This window comes from Mus musculus, chromosome 8 (genome assembly GCF_000001635.26).
Source record: "Mus musculus strain C57BL/6J chromosome 8, GRCm38.p6 C57BL/6J".
In the NCBI taxonomy this organism is placed as follows: domain Eukaryota; kingdom Metazoa; phylum Chordata; class Mammalia; order Rodentia; family Muridae; genus Mus; species Mus musculus.
Genome location: NC_000074.6, coordinates 11,495,946 through 11,513,632, shown reverse-complemented (window position 1 = coordinate 11,513,632; position 17,687 = coordinate 11,495,946). Strand labels below are relative to the sequence as shown.

Below are 17,687 nucleotides of genomic sequence, written 5' to 3'. Positions count from 1 at the left end.
CTAAACTACTTCACTAAGCTAGCACTCGGTCACTCAACAGAAAACTATGGGGCCCAAGAATGTCCTGTGAGCCTCAGTTAAAAACCAAACCCTGCACTCCCCAGCCACATGAAGATTGGAGCCCTGTGAGGGGCGACTTTCTAGTAACGGAAGGGTGGAGCCCTTGTGAGGGGTGACTGTCTAGTAACAGAAGGGTGGAGCCCTGTGAGGGGTGACTGTCTAGTAACAGAAGGATGGAGCCCTGTGAGGGGTGACTGTCTAGTATTGGAAGGATGGAGCCCTCTGTGTGAGGGGTGACTAGTAACGAAAAGGCACGAGAAGCAGAGAACAACCACAAACTCCAAATTTCCTGTCTCAGAGCAAGCCCAGATCCAGTTGGGCTGCTGGGAATTTTATTCTCATTTTCTTTTCAGCTATTTCTGAGAAGCCAAGAAAACCTTGAAAGACCAGATTAGTGTCGTAGTTGACATATCAACTCTACATTAGTGAGAATACATGGTTAGGTCGTAAATCCTCTGTTCCAAGTGCTGCTGAGCCCAAGGCTAGGCAAATGGAGGATTCAGTCTGTCACTCCAGTCTGCACAGGTTCAGGTCGTGAAGAGCCTGCTGAAGGCAGTTCCTACCTCTGTGATCATGTCGGTAGTGGTTGTAGAGCGCCCGTACTTCTGGAAGGCCTGCCGGTTACACTCCCTTGTGAGTGTGCAGGCGCCCCAGGCAGCCACCAGGAGTGGGCTGGAGCTGTAAGATAAGAGCACAATCAAAGGCTTTCTCGTTGTAGGCCACAGTAAGGGCCCTGGGCTCTCCGTTTTCACCCCATTTCTACCTTCAGCTCCCAAATAGCAACCTCAAGCCAGCTGAGGCTTCTGAGAGGCCACTTTTCTACAGCTGCACACTGGCACGCAACACCCCCAACATCCTCACTGGGCCTGGGATAAGGTGCCGTGGCAGAGTAGGCCTAAGAAGCACTAGGAGGCCCTGGGTCCCATTCCTGCGATGGGTTGGAACCCAATAGAGGTTTTTCTAGGTGTGTGGTACCTGCTGGTGGTGTAGGCTTTAATGGTGCTCACTGGTTTTCTTGGAAGGTGGCAGAATGCACACTCCATTTTGGGCCACAGGACAAACTAGAACCGTCTCTGCACCACTGCCCTGCATATCTGAGTGAAGGTCAAGGCCACCTGAGATACCCAGTCTGCACCAGTGGATCCTGTGAGGTCCCGGGAGCTGCACATCTCATACCTAGCATGTGTGGCTATAATGGTCCATAGGACAGGTCAGAGGTGTGGGGCTGCCTGTGAGCTTAGCATCCTGCTGTCCCAGAGACTCACAGCTGTGAGGACGAGTGTCCAGGAGGGCCATTCCTCTACCTGCATGCTCTCTATCCTCAGTTGATAGAAGCCCCTGCTGAACTCCCCCACAATGGTGTCAATCAACCATGGCTGCTTGGATTAGCACCAATGCCAGGGCCACACCCTCAACTGGTTTATTTTGGGTCTGGCGGGTGTGTGTAGAAGCTCCTGTGGGCAGGGAGCCTTGGCTTCAGACGTCTCCCATGGTCCACTGGTAGTTCACCAGGGACATTAAAGAGTTCCAACACGTGAATAGTATCAAAGCAGGACAGACAATGGTGCGCCATACCCATTTGTTTTCTCTGGTCCAGCACGGAGGGCCCAGTGCACCATGACACCCAGGGAGCCTGACAGGAGATCGCCTTGCCCGCCACACCTGCGACTGCTGCCTTCTTGGTTACACACAAGCACTATAAAGAACACACACCATGAGCTGCCCCTCCCTGCTTGTTCCAAGGAGGAAGTATACCTCACAGCCTATGGAGCTTGAGCCCCTGAGACAAGCAGCCCATCCCACAACACGCTATCTCACAACAGGCCTCCAAAGTGCCCAGAGCAGCATCCCTCAGCACCCCACATGGACACCCCGACAACCACTATCTGCCTGTGCCCATGAAAATGTTTCCTTGGGAAACGTCTTGAGAACCCGGTGCCGCATCTGAATGTGCTGGGATCAGGGGAGCCTCACTGCTGGAGTCCGGGCGCCCTGAGGACATTCTGTGCACCCCGTCCCGGATAGTCATGGTTCATATGCATGGCCACTGTACCTCGCTTAGGGTTTTGGATTTTTTTAAAGATTTATTTCATTTATATGATGAGCACAGTGTTGCTGTCCTCAGACATACCAGTAAAGGGTATTGGGTCTCATTATAGATGGTTGTAAGCCACCATGAAGTTGCTGGGAATTGAACTCGGGACAACTGAAAGTGCTCTTAATGCTCATAACCGCTGAGCCTATCCCTTGGGCTTCTAAGAAATCTAATTTCAGGTCTCTGTCAACAACTACATCTTGCTAACAGCTATTTATTACACTGAGTAGCATGATGACAGGCCTGGCGGTCTCTGAGAGTGAGTGCAGGGCAGCAGGCTCACTAGGAACAGACACACCCCTCCCTGCGCCCACGCTGCTCCTGGCTGAGTGCCCCTTAAGCTCCTGGGGGAGGCAGCTGGCATTCCCAGTCCATGTCAGCTCTGAGGGTTCCTTCACTTCCCAGTTAAGACAAAACACAGCAGCTGGGTGGTGGTGGCACACACCTTTAATCCTAGCACTTGGGAGGCAGAGGCAGGCGAATTTCTGAGTTCCAGGCCAGCCTGGTCTACAATGTGAGTTCCAGGACAGCTGAGGCTATACAGAGAAACCCTGTCTCGAAAAACCAAAAAACAAACAAACAAAAAAAAAAACAACCAAAGACAAAACACAGCAAAAGACCCAATGACTGTTGTTATGTGTGATTTTATTACGTGGGTGCCTGGGTGAGAGAGAGGTGACAGGCTGGGGTAGTAACCTAGGACTATGCAGAATCTCTGGCTCAAACCTGCTTCCAAAAATATGGGGTTTTTTGTTTGTTTGCTTGCTTGTTTTTGTTTGTTTGTTCTTAGAAGACAGGATCCCTCTATGTAGTTCTGGTTGTCCTAGAACTCACTATGTAGACCAGGCTGGACTCACACAGAGATCTGCTTGCCTCTGCTTCCTGGGGGCAATGATTAAGGGTGTGTGTGTGTGTGTGTGTGTGTGTGTTTCACACATATGCATGAGTGAAAGCATGACAACACCCGCTAGCCTAAAACATGTCCTGTGGTCACCACAGCCCAGAGTGAACACAGAAGGACTTGAAAGCTGTGGCTGTCAAGTCCATGTATATCATCACCATGTGAACGAAGGAGAGGTTTCCAGACTCACGCCACCACGGCCTGAGTGACATGCAGAGTCCTCACTCACCCTGCTGGCCATTGGAGATCAGGTCCTGCTCTCCTTTCTGGACCACTGTGATGTTCCCCAGGGCCTGGCTGAGCTTCAGTGTGGAGCCCTTGAGATCGTTGCTGTCCATAGGACTACTGAGCTATAACACAAGACAACAACCACAGAAAATCAAGTCCTCCGGGACACACGGGGCTCACTGGTGGCAAGGTGAGCGAGTAGCCATCCTGTCCATCAAGAATCTCAGATGCTCATAAGCACAGGAATTGGGCACTGGTTAAGGGCTAAGGGGGTAGAGAGTGGGATCGATAGGGATCGGTACCAGCACTTACTCTAGAGCTGTTCTCTCATCCTGGCTGGACTACACAACGCAGTCTGGATAAGGATGATATGCGTCCCCCTCCCCCAACACACACACACACACACAGAGCCCAGGCTTATGAGATGCCTGCTGTCAGGATTCATGGTTTCATAATATTTCACAGTGATTTCATTCTGTCCCCACACCCCATGGAGCAGAGGCTGCAGGCTCACAGACTCGTACTGCAGCACACAGTGAGTGCCATGGCCGGTGAGCACAGCAGGCAGTCCCTGGCCCACGCCTGCCACACCACATTCATCCAATAGAATGCACACAGGAACTACAGGAGGCACAGGAAACATGCAAGGTGGACGGCAGGCAAATATCTACAAGTCAGTCTCCCTGCAGACACAGGCCATGGCCTGAGCTGGGCACAGCTCTAAGCCCACTTCACCCCAGGTCAGGGCAAGAGGCTTCTGTCCCTTCTCCCCCTGAGGCCCATGGACTCACCACAGCTTCCCAGAGTCTGCTGAACTCCACGTGGTTGGGGGTGAGAATGGCCTTGTGGTAACTATGGATGAGGGCTGGCTGCTGAGCAACGAGCCACAGGCCGTCCTGTGCAGAACAAGGATGCACCTTCACCGGCAGGCCTCACAGACCCTGTGAGACTGTGGGAGATGAGAGGCCACACTCACCGCATCAATGACCACAGGGATGTCCCTGGCCTTGGTTGATTCCAAAATGCCCTGCAGACAAGAGACAAGCTGAACAGTGTGGAGGGCAAGAAGGCCTTGTGCAGACAGAAGCACTGGAGAAGCCGGAAAAGTTAAACACAGCCTACGACCTCTGATGGACGACGGGCTCAGCTATTCCTCGTGGAATGCTGCAGTTTACACCCTGGTGACCCTCCCTTTGCTGCCTGCTGAGCCAGGCTCTGCCTACGTCTCCCTCCCGGGATTTATGCTTTATTTACCCCAGATCCTTCCCCTAGATCCTGAGTACTGCTGCTAGGCCGGAAACACATCGTCATGACATCACTTGTGCATCACAACAGCCTAAGTGACTTCAGTGTTATCGTAGGGCATTATGTTTACCTCAATCTCCATAGACCTAAACCTTGGGCACCATCTTTGAGTCCACAGGACCCACTTTTGTGTAAGAAGACAGATGCACTTTGCACTTTGTAAGCATGTCTTAAATTGTTGTGCACCAGGACTGACTTATCTGAATTCTGTTTTCCAGAATTGTGCTGTGCTTAAATGGTTAAAGCCTGGTTCAGGCTCTGTACTGGCTAGTTGTGTGTCAACTTGACACAGCTGGAGTTATTACAGAATAAGGAGCTTCAGCTGAGGAAATACCTCCATGAGATCCAGCTGTAAGGCATTTTCTCAATTAGTGATCAAGGGGGAGAGGCCCCTTGTGGGTGGGACCATCTCTGGTGTGGCACTGACATCACTGGCCTGGTAGTCTACTATCTTGGGTTCTATAAGAGAGCAGGCTGAGCAAGGCAGGGGAGGCAAGCCAGTAAGGAACATCCCTTCATGGCCTCTGCATCAGCTCCTGCTTCCTGACCTGCTTGGGTTCCAGTCCTGACTTCCTTGGTGATGAACAGCAGTATGGAAGTGTAAGCTGAATAAACCCTTTCCTCCCCAACTTGCTTCTTGGTCATGATGTTTGTCCAGGAATAGAAACCCTGACTAAGACAGGCTCTAAGAAGTCTTGGCCCAGCAGTAGTTACCAGAATTGAGCTGATCTGAGTCTCCCTGTTCAGCCCTGACACTGAGCGTCTCCCTGCCTGCTGGAAAGCCTGCAGGAGCCTCCCACACAACTGCATCCCTGCACGAGGAGGCAAAAGCGCAGACAGTGCTTCCGGGTCACAGGAAAATGCTCCACCTGCTTGCCTACTGCCGATCTTATGGAGGCATTTTCTCTATTCAAGCTCCCTCCTTTCTGATGACTCTAGCTTGTGGTGTCAAGTTGACATAAAACTCTCAGCACACTAAGAAATGTGCCTGGGTAAGAAGCATACATTATGTCTGGCAATGGCCCAAGTTCAAAAGACTCCTAAGCAAGGTCCGGGCCCATGAGCCTCAGAGAAGCCCATTTCCTTCCTTAACAAAGATCAGCCTGCTTGCTGTGACTCTGGCTTTACTGTTAACCCACAGGGTGCTGCAATTCAGATCTTAGGTCCATTTCTGATTTCATGGTCTTTGGCAATGTGACACCAGGGTCTCTTCTAGTTTTCCCCGTTACAGCAGAGTAGCAGCCCAGCTAACACTTAAGACACTGGAAAGGCTTGCCACAGTGAGCCATGCTTCTCTTAGAAGGATGAGCCACGGCTCCCTGGAGCAGAGCTCTGTGAAGGTGTGTGTGAACATAAAACGCCACTCAAAGACACAGCCTAACAGTAAGTACACAGCTCTGAGATAGCTATTAAAAGTTGTTTAGAAGTGAGAGATACATGCCTACCCCAGGTTAAGTGCCTCTAGGACCCACAGAGTAAGTTGCAGAAGAAACAGGGTGTGGTGAGAGCACTCCAGACAACTTAGGTCTAAACCAGCTTGTGAACGAGCTTATTGTGAATGCAGCAGTCCTGGGGAGCCGTATTAAATGGTGCAGCAGGAGGAGGCTGAGAACTGCTGATCTACAGGGTCAGCTCCCACAGCCCCAGCCTCTTCTGCAAATCAAGAGACTGATCCTAAGATTGGGGAAGGTACAGGCGCCGCCAGAGCCAGAGAGCTGGAGCCAGTCACTTAGGACACTGGATTCCACCCGAGTGCTGACTGATGTGGGAAGGAGGAAACACCTGACACACTGCAATATGAACTACAGATGCAACAGCATGCTGCCCAGTCACAACAGTACAGAATCCGTTCCTCTCATTAAACTGACAGATGCAGAGACCACCAAGAGCCCTGGTAAGCAGGTTTACACTAGAAGAGACATAGACCAGCTGCAAGTCTGCCCAAACCTCAGGTTTAATGACCTCCATGAAACCAGGCAGGAAATGTCATGCAACCTGTGCTTCCTGCAGCTGCTCATTAGAAACCTCCAGAGTAAAGAGACTCATCGGCTTTGCCCTGTTCAGTAAGCCCAATACCGCCTCCTGGTGGCCTCCCTTCCCTCTGCCCCTCAGCTCAACTCCATCTGCTTTCCAAAGACCAACAGCATGCACTGGGCCCCAAGAACCAAAGAAATGCTCTCGCCCCACTGTTATGTGTGAGGGCGAGCGCTTGGCAGGACACCACTTACCCTGACATTGTTGAGAAGAAGGTCATCCCTACCTAGGCCAGGTCCCACGACAAGGGCATGCAGCCTGGGGAGCCATTTCTCCACCTCCTCAACAGCATTGGAACTGTCACTAACAAAGAAAAATGCAGAATGGTTTTCTCTAGGCTTTAATTTGTTTACTTGAAACCACGTTGTGAGTATACTAGGGACTGAACCCAGGACCCTGAACACGTAGGGAAGTGCCGTACATCTCAGCTCTAAAACCTTTTATCGTGAAAATAATGTAGGTGTACAGTGAATGTGCACACTAGTACAGAAGTTCCCACGGACCCCTTTCCCTGGCCACCTCTCATGAGAACACCCCACACACTCATATCCCGGAATACCACAAGAGGTCAGGGCTGGCCCAGCACCAGTGACTCCCGTGCAGACTGTTGGCTGAGTGGCTGAGCCCCGGCCCACCCTCTCCCCGCCCCAGGATGCGTCTGGCCTTTGCATCTCCTCCATGGATGGGCTTACTCTTGCTTTAGCTTTTTAAGCCTGCATTACTTCGTTAAATATTTTTCCCTGCGTGTATGTCTGTATACTACACATGTACCCAGTACCCGCAGAGGTCAGAAGAGGGCGTCAGAGCCCCCGAGCTAAGTTAGAGACGGCTGTGAGCTGCTGTGCGGATGCTTGGAATAGACCCCGGCTCGTCTGCAGGAGCAGAGCAGAGTGCACTCACTGCTGAGTCACTTTATTTTTATTGTGATCAAAGTGGGACAGAAAAGAACACGACCCTGAGCTCTCTTAGGCATGTGTGTCTCAGTGTTTGGTGGCGCTGCCCAGGGAGACGTGGGCCCTATCATCAATGAAGCTCTGAGGAGCCCCTGGGACACACACTGCTCAGCACAGAGCCACCCACTGAACCCTATGGAGCCCAAGCATTGTGAGCAAGTGCCTCAGGTGACCTTGCCCACACAGGCCCCAAATGACGCTGAGACAGTCCCCACACACAGCACAGCACCCGCTGCCTCTCAAGCCCTCGGTCTCTCCTCCAGCCTTCTTGCCATCTTACGCTGATGTGAAACAGTGACTCACTATGGCTTTCTTTTTGTTTGTGGTGCTGGGGATCAAACCTCCACTTCATGAGCTACATCCTAAACCTTTTAGACGTTTCTTTTGAGATAGGGTTGTTGTCCAAGTTGGCCTCCAATTCGCAAGCTTCTGGCCTGAGCTATACGTAGCTGGGGTGACAGGTATGTGTCACGAAGCCCAGCAGACACAGGAGTGTGGCAGTGCTGCCGCAGGGAAAGACACCTGTTCTGCACTCACAGGACTGGGTGGACGATCAGCTCTGGGCTGTAGGACTTGATCACTGGCGCTGCCTCCCTGGCACAGAACACGTGGGTCAAATCTGCACCCTGAGAAGTGAGAGGTGGACTCAGAGAAGGCCATGTTCAACAGGCATGCACGCACGCACACACGCGCGCACACACACACACACACACACACACACGAGGTAAATTGTTCATATATAACTAAAGCAAATGTTTCGTGATATAAATTCAGTAACATTGGTGTGCACTTGTGTATGATGGTGTGTTATGGACATGTAGGGTATATATACACATTTAGGTGTGTATACCCAGAGGCACCAGGTATACTGCTCCCTCATTCTCGGCTGTATTCCCGAGACAGCGTCTCTCACTGAGCGTGGAGCTGGGCTGGTGGCCAGTAAACGCCAGGATCCTCTTGTCTCAGCGCTTGGGTTGCCATGTTTCTGGTAGGTGGTAGGATGTGAACGCAGACCCTCATGCCTGTGTTTTATGTGTTCTTACATGCAAAGCCAATTCCCCAAGCCCCTAAACAACCCAAATTTTAACCAGAGAAACCCCAGTCAAAGACTCGGAGGTAAACCTACCACTTTCAAGGCTGAGATTCCTGCAAAATATGGTGCTCCTGTGTACCTAAAATGGAGACAGTAGGGTCAGAACCTCAGCGAAGCAAGCACATTTGCCAGTAATATGTTACCAATACAAGCAGATAAGGACTATATGTCAACACATATAAGTTATCAACAAGTGAGAGAGACTCTAGCTCAAAACACAAACTCAACATGGAGGAGATAACTCAGTAAATGTTCACACATGAGCAGAATTAGAGAGGTGTCACATGCCGACTGTGATGGATTCTCAACCCTGGCTTGTGTAACTGTGGTGCCCATACCAAGCACAGAGAAGAGCTAGCTGGCTAAGGGCTTTTGTCAGGGAGAAGATGGAGATGACAACCATCAGGGCAGTCAGCAGACACCAGCTCCTCGGAGTGGGACACGCTGCCTTCCCTGAGTGACATTAGCAGAAACCACGAAGGGCCACTGGCCACACCAGCCACTGCACCCTGCTGTGTGGTTCCTAGCATCCTGCCTATGCTCTGATGGCGTGTGGCAATCTCTAAGCACAGCAGGCATCCTGGGCACGGTGCTCAAATACAGAGTCACCGTGCTCATTGCCACTGGTATGTCCTCTCCCCCCAGTGAAACAAGCCAGGGACAGATGCTGAGCACCACAACCCGAGGCTGTTCTCCACGTGGGACCTGCTCTTCCACAGCAGTGTCACCAAACTGTGCCCAAATCACCAGAGAAAGGACCACAGAGGCCCCGCCCACACTCTCACTTCTGCACAGGGACCTGCTTCATGACAAGACACTGCAGGGCAGAGAAAGGCTCAGGCCACGGGAGCTCACAGTCCTCCAGCACACAGAAGCCACTGGGTAGAAAGGCAGCTGAGGTGGTAACAGATGCCAACAGATAAGGGGAGTGTTAAAGCAGACTAATGGACCATACCAAAAACCACACACCGAGATCTATGCTGGTGAAACGGCAGCTGCTGCCCATGAAGCCCACAGCTGGCCTGCCACTGCCACAGTGTATCAGGAACCCTGGGGGGGGGGGGGGCTCACCTGCAGCCAGTGAAGCACAGGGAAAGCAGGAGAACAAACACAACCCACAACATACACAACTAACTTTACCACTAACAGTCCAGCTGGAAATTCTGAATCCAATTATGAACGAAAACTCAGAAGGAAATGCAGAGCCTGTGGCTGGAACCACACGGTGGCTCTGTCACCAAAGCTCTCAACAGCTGCTTCCCAGCCTGTGAGGCTCGGAGGCGTGGGAAAAGGAAGCCTGGGGTGAGGCAAACAGCGAGTAGCACCTGGCGTGGTAGCTCACGCCTTTAATCCCAGCATTTGGGATGCAGAGACAGGCGGATTTCTGAGTTCGATGCCAGCCTGGTCTACAGAGTGAGTTCCAGGACAGCCAGGGCTACACAGAGAAACCCTGTCTCAAAAAACCAAGAAACAAACAAACAAACAAACAAAAACAAAAAAACAGTGAGAAGCAAGGTCAGCCAGGGTGCACCAGTAATCCCAGCATCTGGGAGGATGAGACAGGGGGAGTCCAGGTTTGCAGGCTCTCAGACAGGAACCAGGGAAGACCTGGGGCCAGAGGCAGAAGGACTCACAGACAAGGACAGGTGACAGATCCTTACGTAGTAAGAGAAAGAGAGAGAGAGAGAGAGAGAGAGAGAGAGAGAGAGAAGTACAAAAAAAGTATAAAAAGAGAGAAGATAAGCTGGGTGTGGTGGCACACACCTTTAGTCCCAGCACTCGCGAGGCAGAGGCAGGCAGATTTCTGAGTTTGAGGCCAGCCTGGTCTATAGAGCCAGGGCTGTACAGAGAAACCCTGTCTCCAAAAACCAAAAAAAAAAAAAAAAAAAAAAAAAAGAGAGAGAAGATAAAATGGGTCTCAACAAAACATACTACAGAGTGCCATAGACTCAGAAGCCTTAGAAAGCGGCCAATGAGCCATCTGGGCCCCTCAGCCTTCATCTTGATCAGAAAGTCAGTGAGAAGAACATAGCATCCTATCAGACTGCATTTGGAAACGATCACTGCACATGGGTGGACGGACAGATGGACAGAAGGATGGGGAAAGGTATGTGCACAGAGGAAGGCAGGTGTAGACTGACAGGCAGGAGGGAAGGGCCTTTCTACACACGGCACTACAGACAGCACTCACTCTTGGCAGCCCCCGACTATGCCTATTCTTCCATCTTGCCCCTTGTGCTTCTTCGACGTCAGAGCAGGCACAATGTTTCTCACCAGCTGAAAAAGGTTCTCCATGTCCTTTGTCGCATGTGCTGTATGGAGAGACAGTGCTCTCTGTAAAACTGCAAGACAGGGAAATGAAGGCATTAGAGACCATCTAACATGCTTCCCAAAGCTGCTGACTGTATCAACTCTCGAGTTTATGACAAGTTTCTCTCTTAGTTCTTGGGGAAGTGATGGTCAGGACTGACAGGTTAATAGCAGCTCACTGTCCACCAAGCTTTCTGTGATGTGCCAGGCAGTGTGTGTGTGTGTGTGTGTGTGCGTACACAACCCCACCAAGCTTTCTGTGATGTGCCAGGCAGAGTGTGTGTGTGTGTGTGTGTGTGTGTGTGTGTGCGCGTGCGTGCGTGCGTGCGTACACAACCCCACCAAGCTTTCTGTGATGTGCCAGACAGTGTGTATGTGTGTGTGTGCGTACACAACCCTACCAAGCTTTCTGTGATGTGTGGGGGTGGGGTGGGGGGAACCGACTTCATCTTCCACAAAGTTTATCAACCTAAAAATATAGATCATTGAACACATTCTCTTTCATTTCAATGCAATCTTCCCTGGAAATACAAGCTCCCGTTCGCAACCTTCCATTCAGTCAGAAGCCTGACAGCCATCCTGCTATCCCCAACTGCTTTTCCATACTCAGATACTAATTAAATAATAACTGGAAACCATCTAACATAGCACATCCTAAATCAGGTTCAAGGGGGCACTGTGGAGCAATCTCACTCACTGCGCTGAGTTCTGTTTAATTACCTCCATTTTAATTGGCCTTTCTTGAAATGCTTCCTGCGGATGTGTGCTTTGTCTGAGTATTTACAACAGCTCAGCTGCAGGGAAAGAACCCAAAGCATATATTCTCTAGAATCATAAAGCACATGTCTGTATGTACTATCTACACAGTCTGTAGAACTTAAGGACCCCTGAAAACGTAAACACTATTTTCCCAAATGAAGCATCCACTCAGGACAAAGTGCCTTCGGCTCCTTAGAGGAGAGTCATTTTAGACTCTTGCAGCCTGACTTTACTCCATAAAGTGTTCCACTGTATTCCACTGGGGTGTGGGTGGTATGTGCACATGAAGGTCAAAGGTCAACTGTGGAACTGTTCTTCAGGAGTCGCCTACCTTGATTTTTCCTTTTGTGTGTATGTAGAGGAGGGGAGTGTGCACATGTGAATCTGTGTGTGTATGGAGGGATGTAATGAGTGTGCACATGTGAACATGTGTGTGTATGGAAGGATGTAATGAATGTGCACATTTGAACCTGTGTGTGTATGGAGGGATGTAATGAGTGTGCACATGTGAACCTGTGTGTGTATGAAGGGATGTAATGAGTGTGCACACGTGAACATGTGTGTGTATGGAAGGATGTAATGAGTGTGCACATGTGAACCTGTGTGTGTATAGAGGCGTCAGGTTAATGTTGGGTATTTTCCTCAGTCACTCCCCACCTCACTTCGAGACAGGGTTTCTCTGTATAGCCCTGGCTGTCCTGGAACTCACTCTATAGACCAGACTGGCCTCGAACTCAGAAATCTGCCTGCCTCTGCCTCCCAAGTGCTGGGATTAAAAGCGTGTGCCACCATGCCCGGCTCCCACCTCACTTTTTGAGCCAGGGTCCTTCACTGAGCCCAGGGCTGTTTGTTTTGGCTAAATTGAATGCACAACAAGTACCAGGACCCTCCCGTCTGTGTTTCCAGCAGCACACACCTATCAGCAGTTATTTTACAGACTGAGCCATCACTCAGGTCCACCTTACTTTTTGAGCCAGGGTCTCTTCTCAGGACCTAGGTCTTGTTGTTTATGCTTGACTGGCTGGCACTGAGTCCCATGGATCCCGTGGCCCCTCCCAGCACTGGGATTGCGAGCTCACAGCAATCACACCAATGCCTGACTTTCCATAGGGGTTGGAGATAGGATCCAAGTCTTCATGCTTATGTGGCGCGTGCATTACGGACTGGAGTATCTCCCTGACCTCGCCAAGCACATGCACAGCCCCAAGTGTAAGGACGGCATTGTAACCACCACCTCAACCACTTTTTATCAACTCCAAAGCCCACACAATGCGAAAACATGAGGGAACCTCTGGCAGAGAAAGGCCCCACCAGGCCTGTCAAGGAAGCTTCCGGCCTCAGTCCCAGGAGCCTGTCATGGCTAGCTACCTTCTGTCCTAGCTGCTCCCTCCCACCCAGACTGAGCTGCTCATCCCCCCCACCCCCCAGCACCTTACAAGCCACCTACATTCCCAGCCTGGCCTGTCTTCACCAGAGGCCCTGACAGCACAAGCCCTCTCCTGGATCTCCCTGGATCTGCAGTGGAAGACAGTCTGTGGCTGTCCCAGGAACAGTGGCATCTGAGCAAACTCCTGCCCTCCACCTCCCCCGGCCCCCGGCCCTCAGCATCTGCTCACCCATCTGAGACCTGTCCACACCTGTTATAAACTCCTCTCCTGCAAGCTCCTCCTATCACTCTGGGCAAAAGCATGCTGTCTCAGTCTTTGTGGGTGAAAAACAGATGTGTCTGGCTGAATGCTTAAGATCATACTGCTCATTAACAGCTAACTCCACCCACGTACAGATGAGGAAACAGGTTCCAGAGCTGCTAGGCAAAGCTGGCACCTTTGGGGCAAACTCCTCCATCTTTGGACCTTTAGAGTTGTTCCTTCTGTTTCAGCTAAAATCAGGAGAAACTTGCAGAGACAGCCGGGGTCACAAAGTCATTATGACTTGGACAACCAAAATAATGATTCATTAAGCATGCCTAGAAATATTTATGTTCGCCATGTTTCCATTCTGACCCCAAAATGAGCACAGCAAGAAGGGTTTGCTTCTATCATCTTCAGCCTCTGAGCTTGGACCCCCTCACTTTTCACTAAGGAGCCCAGAAACGTGTCGCATCCTTCCTTCTTGGATACCCTAAAACTGAGCATGCTTAGAAAAGTACAGCTTAAACTAGGATGTGCCAGCCCCTAAAACACATTAGATCTAGGAACAGGAAAACCCCCTCCCCCAAGTGGAATCTCCCCACTTGTATGCAGGGAGGGGACTGCTCTGGGAATAACTGCAGCTGCGTCCTTCGGACCTGTCTCCAATCTTTATCTCCTGGCTGTACTTTCTGACTCAGTGCTAACCAAGATGTGAATTCAATGTGTTCCACTACACCATGTTACCAAAATGCTGCTAGCTGAGGGCCAAATAACTTGTTCTTTAACCAATGATTCACCTGACTAACCAAAAGAGCAAAAATCTCTCACATGGTCTCTAAAATCATTTGGGAGGAATTAAAAGAAAAAACAAAAAACCTGTCATGAAGTTATGCCAAATAAAGTCCAAACCACCAACCAGCACTGCCGCCCTCACCTGACTCCACCCCAGTTCTTTGAAACAGGTGCATCTACCACAGACCACTCCTACACTTCAAGAACACTTCAGTTGTGGAAGGATGGAATGTTCTAAGACAAGGGGTATTTTAGGGAGTTTAATATTTAATATTTACTTATTTTAACTTGTCCGTGGCCTAACATTCTTGTAACAGGCAAACTTCCCAATTAATATCACTAAGTTAACACACCCCTAGTTATGGTTAGTATTTATGTTAACTTGACACAACCAAGAGCCACCTGGGAAGAGGGAGTCTCAGCTGAGGACAACACAGATCAGTTAGCCTGTGGTATGTCCGTGGGGGGCTGTCTTGGATTTTGATTGATGTGGGACCTGACAGGAAGCAGTGCCACTCCTGAGCAGGTGGCATTGGGTGACAGAAGAAACAGAGCTACACCATGGTCTCTGCTTCAGTTCCTGCCTGACTTCCCTTAAAGATGGCTGCGACCTGGAAATACAAGTTGAAATAAACCTTTTCCCCACAGGTTGCTTTTGGTCAGGGTGATTAACATAGCAACAGACAGCAAACCAAAAGTCTGCACCCCACAGGGAGAGAATGCTAAGATAACACCTGAGACTAACAAGCATTTTCCTGCTTTGCTGTCACTCAACAGTATGTTGCTCTCTGTCCTTGACGATGAATCTGTTCCACAATAGGATGCCGTTGGGATACCCTGACGAGTCAGGCACTTTGTACCAAGACAGAGAGCTCGGTTAGTAAAAGGCTGGAGGAGAATCGACTAGATTTTCCGACACTTTACACTGGATCACGTTTTAGTTGGCTTACTGCCACTCCTGGTGGATTTATCCCCTGAAGTATTAAGAGAGAACTTAAAATGTAAATACTATTGACTTTGTCGCCAAGACTATCCAGAGTCTGGAAAAGCAGGTCGAGCCTGTCTGCATTTTGTTGGCGTAAAGAAACCATGGCTGAGGAAGACAACCATGGCTTCTGTGCCCCAAGGGCTTTAAGTTAATGTGAAGTCTAAGCCGGAGCATGCGACAGCAGTCCTTATATTAAGTGAGATTCACTCTAAGCACCGTTTTCTTTTCTTTTTAGATTTATTTATTTTTATTTATACAAGTACACTGTAGCTGTCTGTCCTCAGACACACACCAGAAGAGTGCATCGGACCCCATTACTGATGGTTGTGGGCCACCCTGTGGTTGCTGAAAATTGAACTCAGGACCTCAGTGCTCTTAACCGCTGAGCCATCTCTCCAGCCCAGCACAGCCAGTTGAAAGGTCTAAAGCCCAGAACTCTACCAGGTCTTTGCCAGACATTTAGCAAGTCAATCTAGTAATGAAACCTCAGTGCGCACAAAGAAAGGCAATTACCAAGAGAAAAACAGTCTCTAAATAAAGGGTTATTCAAAAGCCTTTCTATAGGTGTGGCAAGTCGAGCCAGTGTGTGGACGCGATCCAGCTCAGGAAACGGCCCGCATCTCCTGCATAGGCCCCCAATAACTCGGGGGAGCGGGGGGAGCCTAGTCCTCACGCAGGCCGGTCCCACCGGCTTCCCGGCGCTGAACGCGCAAGCGCCAGGCAGAAGCGACCCCGGCCGGTACCTGCGTACAGCGGCGACCACTGGAGCGCGATCGCGGCGGAAAGCAGCGCCACCACGGCCGCCGCAGCCCCACAGGCGTGAACGGCCATCCGCGGGACGCCCGGATCGATCTTACCTCCCCCGCAGGCGCGGATTGCCACACAGCGGACTCCCATGGCGGTCCAGCGCACTTCCGGGTTCCCAGGTGTCCCCGCGCGGACGCCGGGCCACCGCCATTGGTCTTCTGGGCTCCGCCCGGCGGCCCCAGCTTCCTGCACCGCCGGAAGCGTACTCCGGGTTCATCCCACCCCCAGGGTCAGCGTCCATCAATTACCCTCCGCTTACTCCGCTTGACCAGCGAGGCACCCAATCCGGCCTGGCCCCAGGTTAAGCGTTGTGGTAGCCGGCTCACTGAAGAACCTTGGCGGTTTAGGGACCTATTTCTTTTTTATTCTATAGCGTTTTGTTCGTGAACTTGATGGTTCACGATTCCCTTGGAGGTCAGCTTCCTTGGCAGCCTGTCCATAGCTGTGCTGCCCAACTAGATGATGTCTTTGGCCCTGGTGCGTCCCACAGCTAGGTCTAAGGCTTAGCATCTCTCAAACCATTTTCTGGCCTCGGTTCCTCGAGGTCTTTGTTGTCTCAATAGTAAGATAGGCAACCTCATGGTTACAACAGCTTACGCCCCCAAACCGGAAAGCATCCTGACTTAGTTCTTTCATACCCATGCCTCTTGTGCCTTTGATACTGCTTTTGACCTGTCTTTGATACTTCCACTTGTACCCTGTATGAAGCCTGGCTGAGGACAGTAGCCGCCTGGGTTGTTTTCTACAAAGTGACACAAACCGATGGCCTAAGTGTATAAACTGGCGTCTTGACCTCTCTGTGGTATGGCTAACCAAAGGGTTTTTATTGTAGATTGAGACAGAGACAGAGACAGAGACCAGACAGAGGCATCTGTGAGAGTTCAGAGCAGAGAGAGAAAGAACTAGACTGGACATGGCCAGGGCTATCAGAGAGGGGAGAACAGCAGGAGATGAAGGATATATAGAGAGAAGCAGAGAGAACACACAGCAAGAACAGTAAGGAGAATAAACGGGTGGGGTGGGCATGGGAGGCGGTGAGGTGAGAAGGTTAGCATGGACTTTGAAACGTGTAGCAGATAACTTGTGATACTGAGGGAGCCTGGAGGGCAGCATGAGCTTTGAAATGCTCAGAAACACCACAGGTAGCTATTTATGTATCTGTCCTTTCTGCCCAGAAGCCTAGGGGAAGCAGCTTTACAAATTCCTGAGGAATGCTAGCTTTTATCTAACACCCAGGAATTCTGCAGTCCAGGTTGAACTTATCTGGATGTTTGAACTGCCCTTTTGGAGTTTGGAGAACTGGAATTTCCTTTAGACCTAACGTTAAAGAATATTCGACCCTTTGACGTTGTGACACTATTGTTACACCGTGTTACTATTGCAGTAATTTTATAGGGTTGTTGTGACACTATTGATAAAATGTGTTACTGTTACAGTAATTTTATAGGGTGTTTCTGCCTGTTCTAGCCCTTAGAGATGCTCCTGAATAAAAGACACAGAAAACTGGTTTTTTATCAATAGGCTCTCAGTGCTCTGTGGGGCAGATTCTGAGCTTGTCTAACCTACATCTCAGCCTTAGGTCCCATGTTACTTGCCAGCTGAGTCTTGCTCTGTTTGCTCTCCTCCATATGTGTCCTTGTTGCGATAAATCTCCAATCCACAAAAGCCTGGGCAATGAAAACACAACTCAATTAGTATGAATACATGCTATGTGCCTAGACTGGGCAGATC

The 17,687-nt window shown here is 50.4% G+C and overlaps 1 protein-coding gene across 4 annotated transcripts; it reads right to left on the bottom strand.

The window, feature by feature from the left end:
* Positions 1 to 345: 345 nt before the first annotated feature.
* Positions 346 to 16,127, bottom strand: Naxd (NAD(P)HX dehydratase). Of its 4 annotated transcripts, none has more exons than NM_001190357.1 (10): positions 16,007 to 16,127; positions 10,861 to 11,011; positions 8,703 to 8,748; positions 8,114 to 8,202; positions 6,818 to 6,926; positions 4,261 to 4,311; positions 4,076 to 4,180; positions 3,286 to 3,406; positions 1,636 to 1,756; positions 346 to 738 (listed from the first exon to the last, which is right to left on the bottom strand). In NM_001190357.1, the coding sequence occupies exons 1-10, from the start codon at positions 16,044 to 16,046 to the stop codon at positions 588 to 590; spliced, it is 984 nt and encodes a 327-aa protein (NP_001177286.1). In that variant the 5' UTR covers positions 16,047 to 16,127; the 3' UTR covers positions 346 to 587. The 4 variants fall into 4 exon arrangements, with proteins under 4 accessions (NP_001177286.1, NP_081271.2, NP_001280590.1 ...); NM_026995.4 differs by having other exon boundaries at positions 15,893 to 16,065; NM_001293661.1 differs by lacking the exon at positions 1,636 to 1,756.
* Positions 16,128 to 17,687: the final 1,560 nt, after the last annotated feature.

Bases quoted from the DNA above. Each gene is read 5' to 3' on its own strand.
- Naxd (NM_026995.4), bottom strand. From the start codon at position 16,046: ATGGGAGTCCGCTGTGTGGCAATCCGCGCCTGCGGGGGAGGTAAGATC. The intron at 8,203-8,702 runs GTAGGTTTACCT...CTCACTTCTCAG, and splicing joins GAATCTCAGCCTTGAAAGTG to GGTGCAGATTTGACCCACGT. The intron at 1,757-3,285 runs GTGAGTGAGGAC...TGTTCTTTATAG, and splicing joins GATCTCCAATGGCCAGCAGG to TGCTTGTGTGTAACCAAGAA.